At 50.8% G+C, this 9885-nt stretch overlaps 3 protein-coding genes across 3 annotated transcripts; 2 read left to right on the forward strand and 1 right to left on the reverse strand.

Annotated features, from left to right (window-relative positions):
• Positions 1-614: 614 nt before the first annotated feature.
• On the reverse strand, positions 615-2420 carry ASPP (Ankyrin-repeat, SH3-domain, and Proline-rich-region containing Protein). The gene has a single exon (XM_003741157.3). The coding sequence runs from the start codon at positions 2353-2355 to the stop codon at positions 1108-1110; it is 1248 nt and encodes a 415-aa protein (XP_003741205.2). The 5' UTR covers positions 2356-2420; the 3' UTR covers positions 615-1107.
• Positions 2421-3529: 1109 nt separating this feature from the next.
• Positions 3530-4765, forward strand: BORCS5 (BLOC-1 related complex subunit 5). The gene is made up of 3 exons (XM_003741064.2): positions 3530-3655; positions 3770-4259; positions 4349-4765. Exons 2-3 carry the CDS (start codon positions 3774-3776, stop codon positions 4574-4576), a joined length of 714 nt encoding a protein of 237 aa, XP_003741112.1. The 5' UTR covers positions 3530-3655; positions 3770-3773; the 3' UTR covers positions 4577-4765.
• Positions 4766-5859: 1094 nt separating this feature from the next.
• On the forward strand, positions 5860-7895 carry LOC100899879 (uncharacterized). Its single transcript, XM_003741065.1, has 4 exons — positions 5860-5925; positions 6557-6734; positions 6841-7014; positions 7121-7895. The coding sequence occupies exons 2-4, from the start codon at positions 6557-6559 to the stop codon at positions 7186-7188; spliced, it is 420 nt and encodes a 139-aa protein (XP_003741113.1). The 5' UTR covers positions 5860-5925; the 3' UTR covers positions 7189-7895.
• The last annotated feature ends 1990 nt before the right edge of the window (positions 7896-9885 follow it).

The following is a 9885-nucleotide window of genomic DNA, read 5'->3' on the forward strand; positions in this document are numbered from 1 at the left end:
GTGATGATTCTTTCAATTGAGCTCACTTTCGATGAGCTCCCTCTCTCCATCAATTAGAGGTTTTGAAACGGGAGAGAGACTCTTTGCTTCTCGAGTTTGGAGCGAACTCAAGCTTGGAAGAGATTCGACTCATCATTGTCAGAGACATACGACTCATTGTGTACAAATTGGCGGGGTCTGATATACATTTCCATCATCTGCGGACTTATACACACTGATCCTGATACAGCTTTCGTTCGACGCGATACGACGAGAGCTTAGTCAATGCGATGGAATAAAAACGAAGAGAATTGAAACGATTATCGTGCTGATTCACTCTCTCTCCCATGAATAGACATTCGAAAGATAAGCTGGGAGTTTAAGAAACCATGTGGGAGGGATAGAACACCGTAGGAGGGATAGATTCCGAGAGCGAAATGTTGTTGGAGGGGGGAACGAAGGGCCCTGACTCTAAATCTTCGACAATGGACTAAACGGGGAAGACATTTTCGGGATCGATCCAGACACTACAGAATAGGCGGTTTCTCGGAAGGAGATCATGCTTCTGCTGTCCATCGATGATGCTCGCTCTCACCGCCCTATGACCGACGACACAATAGAGATTAATGAATATATCCCATATTTTATTTACACATGCGCTCCCTCAAAGTATGATTCGAAGAAGGGAGGACGACTCCTCAGAGGAAATCTACACAATATTACAGTAGACTTATCGGGCCAGATGGCTTTTTTCCTATACAGGTTTGAGAACGTAACATCGTAGAGCCCAATGACCTGCGCTGTTTATCACTGACTTCGACGCGGGTCGGAGACTTTCCGATCATTCGGAGGGCGAGTCCATTCCACAGAGCTGATTATTCATCGATCAAACATGAATGTGATTTTCCGCGAATGAGCCTTGTTTATATCATGGCTTTCAACTGCTTGTGAAGTGATAACAGCTATAAACTGACTTTGTTGGGGACTATCAAGTTCCTCACTCAATACAGGGACCGCAGAGCAGAAAAATCTTATGAGATGAGCTGTTTCATTTCATGAGACTGCGATAAAAGAACCAGGGAACGGCTGAGTAGATGCATATCGGAGCCTCATCGGACAGATAACTCTTCATGTCGAGCTTGCTTGCTGCATCTGTGAGGATCGGTTGTTATTGTTATGATCATCCTGTACGGAACGGGGTTTCTTTTGTTTCTTCCTAGGGAAGGCCGCTAACAAGTTCCGAGCGACATAGCCCTCTTCACCGTTGGATTTCCTACACCAATACCATTCTTTCTCTTTGCCATCACCCTGGCGTATAACAGTTAAAATCTCATCACGATCGAAAGTCAGTTCGTCTTCATTTTCCTTATCGTATCCGAACATCGCGTGCACCTTTCCATCGAGCCTGTTTTGTACGCCGACGAGGTACTCGAAACATTCTTGGTAGCCCTCTTCATTCTTCTCACACTTCTCCAATGGTATGTCCTTTTCGCCATAGGTCATGGCGAATACGCAAGCTCCGCCTTCGATGAGAGCCCGTGCTATGCGGACGTTATTGCAGGATGCTGCACAGTGCAACGGGGTCCATCCGTCGGCGTCTTGAGCGTTCACATCGCAACCCGCTTCGATGAGGTAGAGCACGACATCCTCGTGATTTGCGCAGATGGCGTTGTGGAGTGCGGTGATTCCTTCGTCGTTGCCCTGATCCGGATCGGGGATGGTTTCGACGATTTTCGCCACGAGATCCAATTCTCCCTCGAGAGCAGCGTCCAGGAGCAGAGCCAGCGGGTCGAAACTGACTCTACGGTTTGATTTCTTATCTTTCACTGGTTTCGTCCCGCCGTCATCTCGTAGTTCGCTTTCGGCTTTCGCTTGTGTACCGGAAACAGCCGCCGACAGGGCCGCGGACGCCGCCGTGAAGGGACGGTTTATCTTGCTGTTTGGAGGGAGCGTATTCCTGTATTTGAGGGGCTGACCTCCTTGGGGGCTGCCCTCGAAATATTCATTAGTTGCCTTCTTTTTGTCGAGTCTGTCTTTCAGTTGTTGTACGTAACCTGCGCTACGTTCAAGCTCGTCCAGCTGAGTTGCTAGAATATCGACCCTCTGCACGAGTGCATTGAAGTCCGTCTGTTTTTGTCGGAATATTCCGGCAAGCTGGTCGAGCTCAACTCTCAGCATGGCATTCTTGTTCTCCTGCTCTTCAACTTGTTCCCGATGAGCCTTCAGGGAACGGACTTTCGCCTCGACAGCATGGAGTTTTCCCGCGTCTCGGAGAACCTCCAAACGTTTTTCTTTCGTGAGCATCAGCTCGTGATGGATATCGAGCTTCTGCTGCTGGCGCATCACAATCTCATTGAGACGATTCATTCTCACCATTTTCCTGACAGTCACGCACCTTCAGATCGAAAACCTACACTCTCTGAACCAGTCCGGGCTCACCAGAAGTGCATCTCGATTTGAAATGCGGGCGATTCCAAGCTATCCTTCGAACTCTCCTGGAGGCTACGCCGAATGATGGGGCGATGCTTTTCAAAGTGTCATCGGGGGCAAAGCGAGCCGCAGGCTCCGAATGGTCGAACATTCAAAAACTCACTCGAGAGGTGGGATACCGCTGTGAGTACCACTCCTGCCAACGGAGTACGATAACAGAACGATTTTTTTGCGATTTCTGTATTCCGAACTGAAATCCGGCTCGCTCGATTGTTCGTTGCGCTTCCTCCGAGCTCGTCTGTGAGGCGAGGATCGTGTAACATTCAACGTATGCTGGCCAATGGGGAAAGCGTACGTAAAGAACACGGGGTAAAACTCTGCACAAATGGAATCTGTTGTTGGGAGAGCGAAGTATACGATGATGTCGATGATCTTTGCTGGTGGTGCGACCCAGATACAGCGATCCCCACATTACCATTCCGACTTTTGGCTCCGACATCTAGGGGCTCGATGCGTGGTGGTGGCCGATGGATGCACGATGCCGGCTGAGAATGGATCCAGGCGGATAATGCGGCCTTAAGAGAGTGATGTTGATAAACACCGGTGTATTACCGATGTACACCGTACGGACGGAGCACACACCGGGCTCGCTCCGATGAGTCTTCTAAATCGCCCGATGCCATCGGATCAAAACGGTTCCTGGAAATTTCCTTTCTACCGAAGCCGTCAGAGGCAATGATATTCGCCCATCTCGAACAGAGGATTCGCTCTTAAAGAATGGCGAACGGAATTCTTCACTTTTTCCGGCCGTTCCGTGAAATGAAACTATGGATCGATCCCGAGGATTGAGAAAAGAGTTCTCGATACCCACCTACCTCGGTGGAGCGGCCTCAAAGGAAGCGGTTCAGGTTGATACATTCCAGAGAATACCTTCCGATAATCGAGGGTATCTCGAAGAAATTTGAGATCGAATCTACCGCAATCTCCAGAATCCTAAATTAGGCCTGTTCGCCCCCGAACTCCTCGAGGAACTCCGAAGAAAAGCCCCGAGCCCCCCCATCCCTTCTCGATTGTGCGGAGCGCGTTACGCTGAACTTAGCCGTCGCCATGAATCACGATCATCATTCTCACTCTCGGAATGGAATCACATGTACGGCTTCGAAGGAATGGATATGATCGAAAATGATGGAATGAGCGTGATCCCTTCGGATATCGCGGGCTGATCCAGACCTCCCCGGAAACGAGTGTGAGTATCCTTATGTGGATAATGTACTCAGGGCTATTGACAGAATGCGGTGAATCAGCTCCCGACTGGCATATCTCCTGCTGAGAGATATAAATACGTCTCGATAATTTACAGTAGAATGGGTAATGAGGCCTCGCGTCGAGCCGGAGCTCGAGCTAGCTCTTCCGACGATCCTCCATACGCGACGGCGACTCAACCAATAGGCGAGTCGCCGCGTCGCATCCTCAAGACCCATTCGCTCTCGGCCGCACCGAAGCCGACGAGTGCATTCCTCCAAAGAAACTCTCCCAAGTCAAGCTCCTTGCGACACTCAATCGTCACTGTACACGAGGGAAATGCTGAAGAGGACACCCTGCGCAACGATGCTGCCATGATTGCCCTGCACAATGTGCCACAATTCTTCCCGATTATCCGGGAAACCGTGAGGAATCCAGTCATGAGAGAGATCAACACCCCGACGAAACTCGATGTTCTGGCGGCGCATTCTCTGGTCACGAAGTACCAGACCGTCCTGAGAGAAAACGCAGAGGACATAGCTCGAAATCAGCAGCAGCTTTCGCAACGTGTTCAGGACATGGACTACGCGATCGGAACTCTCCACCAGGTACCGAGTTTCTCAGGTCGCCATCGGCGTGGGGGAGAGCAACTCGTTCTCTTCAGGCCAGCAACTTCACCCCTGCCCTCTCTTTTCAGATCCTCCAGGAGAAATCGCGAAAATTGGCCAAACAAACAGAGCAGCTAAGCTCGATCAGTCAAATCAAAGCTTTATTGAACTCCAGCAAGATGTGCCTGCGGAAGTCGGAAGAGACCCTGAACCGCATCAATGGATGCTTGCCTCCGGAGCACCGCATGGAAAAATTGAGCATCCATCTGGACTCCGTACCGAGTGGCGAAGGGTCAAGAATTCTTCCCCGTGATTGAAGGTCCACCCCTGAAAACACATGTCGATTATACTGTGATAGCGGATTCTGCTCATTCTAGCAGTGAAACCGATTCCATGTTGTGTCATATATTTGCGAGTGACTGCTCTCCTCGACGATGAGCCACGCGATGCCTCTGATACCGGTCTCGACGTGTTGATAAGTGAATAAAAGAAATTATGTGCGTAACTCTTCTGCGGCCGAGAAGCCTATTATCTAATTTCACTCTGGAGTAGAGCCTTCGAATCAGAACGTCCCACGAGCTTCGTGGAGAGCTGATCCGTCGCCTCGATCTACGGAATGAGAGTACAATGCAGGCAGACTTCCGTGAGACCCGATATACATATGAGGGAATTCACCCAAGCACACAGAGGCAAGCACAAGCGAGGAAGGGGAACGTGAGAGGTGAGGTTGGTATTCTCACCCTGCGCGCCAGGTGGGCGAAAAAGCTAAAGTGTTTCGGAAGAAAATCAGAACAGGATCGCCGCCACTTCGCTGATGTTGACAAAGTCAAGGAAGTGAAGAGGCGGAGAGAGAAGAGGGAGGGAAGACGTCCCCTGAAACCCCGGGCGTACACTAACGTCACTCGTAAATCCCCCCTTTGGTCGAGAAAACAGGAAATCTTCGGAGGAATTTCGAATAGAGCGCTCATGGGGTCAGGCTTCCCCGGATCCACATGGCATCAAGTCGGAGTCGGTCTCTTTGAGACATCGCTGATAACTGATTGCCCCTCTTTGCCTACTCTCAGATGACTCGATGTCGTTCCTGAATTCCTCTTATTCGCGCACAGGAACTTCACGCTCGAGCCGAATTTCCGAATGAGCATTTTTGGCGAGCAAGGAAGTTCTCGCAGAAGAGTCATCAAGTCCAAATATGATGACTCGGGTAGCCGAGCTCTTCCCCGGGGCGCCATGGAAGAATATATCGCTACCGCGATCACCGCGGTCTCCTGTCAATGTGACCATTCGATGAAATCACACTCAGCCCCGAAGAAGTCGAGTCAGGGCAGAGAGGAATAATTCGGAAACAAAGTTCTTGTCCATATTGATTGCCCTCTCATATACACGTACACGATCTGGCCTGGGAGAGTTGCATGCTATTGCTTATCATCGACTGAAAAACACGCTGACTACATGCATGCATGCAAGAGGAAGTCGAGCAGATTCAATGAAAGCAGTCGCACGCAGAGCCCGTAGCCGTACTTTCCAATCTGATGCTGGGAGGGGGCGCTCACGTCTGCGCGCTCCCCAGAGTGGACGCATACATTTAGAGAGTTACGCTCTCGCGCTCCTCGACATCTTGCTGCATTACTTCTCGTTCGAAACGGAACCAAGTTCTCGTCGGGAAAACGTAAGTTCCCCCTTACTTTCCATCATATTGGAAGATTCGCCACGGATGAGTCCTAGTATTCGTTTCCGAGAGCAGAGGGAGTTTTTTCTGAAGCTCCCCCCGGAAAAAGTCGAGATCGACACCGACGCAAAGTAGAGGTATATTCTGTTGGCCCCGGTCGAGTCTTTCCGGCTCACAATTCGATATGAGAAATGATTTTTACACGGCAGTGCTGCCGGCGTCGATGGTCATTGAACGAATCGATCATTCATCCCTTGCCGAATACAGAGCCGATTCGAGTCAAACTGCACCTCCCCGCTGATAATATTGTGCATAGCGTGCGCGGACGCAGCGTCGGAAGGTCGTTAAAAGTCAGTAAGCGAGATACAAGAATATCGGAAAGCTCCACTCCCCGTAGGAATGATCCGTTTCCCTCAAGATGGGACATGGTCCTCCACGGGAGTCAGACTAGGCGTTCGGACAGGTCTGATGTGCCATACGTTCGCAGCTGGCTACGTGGACGCCGTTGACAATTTTGGGCCGTCTCCAAGGTTACTCGGGTATCGGTCTTCGACCGAGGTCGTGGTTCCTATGACGAGCGTGACGCGATCTTGATCAGCGGATTAAACACTGGGATTCATATTTGAAACAGATGCAAGAGCAGCAACTGGAGCAGGCGCCAGGCGGGGTCTCGGCCCCAGCAGCAGGCGGAGGAGGTGGTCTCGACGAAATCGAATTGTCTATGGCTGACAAGATCAGACGTCTGGTTTCCAGCGATGAGGAATGGGAAGCGGTTCTCCTGCAGAAGATGGAGGAAAAGAGGAATAGGGGTCAGTCCGTAGATGGAACTAGGGTGACTTTGTCTGATTCGGAATCGCTTGTTCGATCACAAATGACTGAACGAAGGCTGGGTCCATGACGCTTTGATGTCCACAGAACAAGGCATCGAAACTCCGCAACCGACTGCTACACCAATGCAACAGGCAGCTGCAATAGGCGGTGCTCTCGGGAATCGGGTAACCGGTTTGTTCGGCAAAGCGAAAGGAATGGTACCCCCTGTGAATATTCCGGTCAGCATGCCGAATATCCCGATACCAGGATTGAAGAAAGGTACTGGTAGACTCACAATCGTACGAACCCGGCATTCTCTTTCCCTCCCCGCGTGTCGGAAGCCCCTGATGTTGATGAATGCTGATTTCTGTTTGACGTTTTGCAGGAGCAGCTGCTGGAGCTGAAGGAGCTGTCGAGGGCGGGGGCGAGTACACTCAGATGGGCAGCGAGTGAGCACTGCCCGCAAGGCCGAAAATTCCGACTGGAACATCATGGATGCTCCCGCTAGGAGGCAGGATGGACATAATCGCGCTCATTCGGTAGTCAAAATTGGATCCCCGAATAATATCACTTTGTAGCTGGAGAGTGTTCGAGCTGGGTTGAAGAAAGAAATGTCAACCATTGGAAAATTCGAATGCTTGAGATTCGCCGGGAATGGTCGCCGCAAAAGAGTTTTTCTGACACATTCCTAGGAAACTTCTTCCCTCGAAGGCAATAGGAATTTTTGACTTCCTGACGACCATCTGATAGTGTTGTCGCCGAGTCGTTCGAAGTTTAGATGACCGAAGCAGATGAATGCTTCTACGCCGCTACAGATGAAGCACTATTCCGATTAGGTTTTCTTTTGGATGTCGAGAGACGTTTAAGAACCTCTCCCACGTGGGTTTTGGGATCAGCGCTCTCTCGGAAACAGCAGAAAATTGCTCATCGTTAGCGTTACTTTTTGTCACAATTAGCAAGGTTTCACGGAGTCCCCGCATTACATCTGAACGACTATGTGCATAATATGAGAAATATTATTGAAGATTTTTAATAGCGTAATATGGTTGGTTGCATGTTTGTTGTATGCTCTGCTGGAGGAGTTGATGTAAGTGGGTGAGTTGCATTGCTGTTTCGTGAGCCTTAGGCTGTCAATAAAGCTGGTGCTAAAGAGTTATAGTCTGATCGAAGTACTCTTGGATTCTGACACGTTCGGTGGGGAGGAACGATCGGCGACTGATCGTCGGAGGAACGGCTCGCTCCCGTGCCGTGTCCAGGAAGCTTTTGTCAGCGCGTTCCTTCCCCATCGGAGGTTCCGATCATGAACACTGTAAGCTGGGCGTGGAGGAGTCCGAGAGTCGACGCGCAGTCGAATTCCTAAGATTTCTGTCTTCTTCGAATATTGTCCGATCCGGACCTTCTCCTTCAACGGCGACCGGGGCTGCTCCAATAGACCTCGAAGGCGTTATCTCGGAGCCAGAACTTGTAGAGAGCCGACAATTGACGAAACTAGGGTATGCGTATACGTGTATAGCCTGGATCTGACCGACAGTAACATGGGTCACCCAATTGGGGAGAACCTTGCCAGGGGTGAAGAGGACTGTAGATCTCTCCCAGATCCCTGACAATCGCCCGACCCCTCCGTTCGGATATATCGAGCTGATCCGTCTGGCAAGCAGAGACCTGACAACGGTGATGCTCGGCGCCGAATATTGTGTGTCCATTTCTGGAGCCGGTTCGGGATCGTGCCCATCGGAATCCAACACGACCGATTCTCTCCTAATTACTGCGACGGAATGCTCCATCTGAGAAACTGCTATCCTGCCTCGGAGGATTCTCTACATCTGGTTTCTGGCCGCGCCCTTCGGGAGTGCGAGAACTCCGGACCGACGGGGTTTTCCCTTCTCTCACGGGAATTCTTCCATCTGAGGGATCTCAGAACGGTCCCGAGACAGGCGCACTAGGAGAGAGGGTCTCGTCTGAAGAGTAAAGGACAACTTGCTCAGGGAGAATATGCTCCGAGAACTCCGACGGGGAAAAATCGCCTTTCGAATCACAGAAATTAATGTCTTCCACTAGGGGATGAATTCCACCCATTAGCTTCGCATCGCGGGGAGATAGCTCTTCTCTTCCTTCGGCAGCTCTCGACTTCACCTGCGATGCCTGAACTCGTTATGAAGATCGTCGCCCGTGCTGCTCCTGACTCGATGAGTGAATTCAGAGTTCTCGGTTCCCTCGAGGGCAACCTCGAGCCGGGAAGACGTGAGACCCTGTTCTCTATAGGGACGGGCTCTCCAGACCAAGAGGCTCGAGCGTTCGAGAGCCCGAGAGAAGGACATCGAATGCCCCGCGGATTAATTTCCGATGAATTAAAAACTCGGTCATGACCGAAACAATCGGAGAATCTTAGGTGGGGTAGCTATTCCTATCAAATCGAAGAATCCGGTCCGCATCGTATGGACCAACTAGAAGGGTCGTTCGGATCGGGTCGCCTCGACCGATTTCTCTGCTCGCCCGATGAAGGTCGACGTCAGCACGCTCTCCCCAGAAGACAACGAAAATTCCGAGCATCCAGGTTTCAAGATGCATAAGCGCATCTCATGCGATTTATTCGACAGCTCTTATTAAAGTAATCAAAATAGCTCATCTTGTTCACTAAAATTCCGATCGTTCTGGAAGGCGCATTCTGGTCTCGAAGAGACCGCCGCCTCCCAAGACATATCGTTGCCGTCATATTCATCGGAACAAACGATGGAACAAACGGAACATCGTCGGGATGTTATCGAGAGTCATGTAGCATGACTATTTCTTACGCCAATTATTGTCGTTTGATGATGCACTTCCGGATCCTGCCGCCCTAGAAGGAAATTGTTGTCTCGGGTTCTTAATCCGATCTCCAGAGTCTTGATTATCACGATCACTGCTGGCTTGCGGGGCACGTTCCCATCTCTCATTCGAAGGAGCGGTGTTACTCGAGCCCCCAAAACCCATGCTTTTCCGGGTGGGTGGGCCATCATCTCTCTGAACTCGACCCCGGGAGCCGGAATTGTTATTCGTATCGTCATTCGTGCTCCCACGGTTTCGCCACATATCTATGGGTTCGCGCTTCGAAGACCTCTCTTTTTCTCTGATGGTAGCCAGGTCTCGTCCCTCTCGGCCTCACGCTTGTCC

The sequence above is a fragment of the Galendromus occidentalis genome, unplaced genomic scaffold (assembly GCF_000255335.2).
Source record: "Galendromus occidentalis unplaced genomic scaffold, Mocc_1.1 scf7180000077121, whole genome shotgun sequence".
Lineage (NCBI taxonomy): Eukaryota > Metazoa > Arthropoda > Arachnida > Mesostigmata > Phytoseiidae > Galendromus > Galendromus occidentalis.

Coding starts and splice junctions, on each gene's coding strand:
- ASPP (XM_003741157.3), bottom strand. CDS start 2,355: ATGGTGAGAATGAATCGTCTCAATGAGATTGTGATGCGCCAGCAGCAG.
- BORCS5 (XM_003741064.2), top strand. CDS start 3,774: ATGGGTAATGAGGCCTCGCGTCGAGCCGGAGCTCGAGCTAGCTCTTCC. Junction 4,260..4,348: donor CGATCGGAACTCTCCACCAG/GTACCGAGTTTC, acceptor CTCTCTTTTCAG/ATCCTCCAGGAGAAATCGCG.
- LOC100899879 (XM_003741065.1), top strand. CDS start 6,557: ATGCAAGAGCAGCAACTGGAGCAGGCGCCAGGCGGGGTCTCGGCCCCA. Junction 6,735..6,840: donor GGAGGAAAAGAGGAATAGGG/GTCAGTCCGTAG, acceptor TGATGTCCACAG/AACAAGGCATCGAAACTCCG. Junction 7,015..7,120: donor GATACCAGGATTGAAGAAAG/GTACTGGTAGAC, acceptor GACGTTTTGCAG/GAGCAGCTGCTGGAGCTGAA.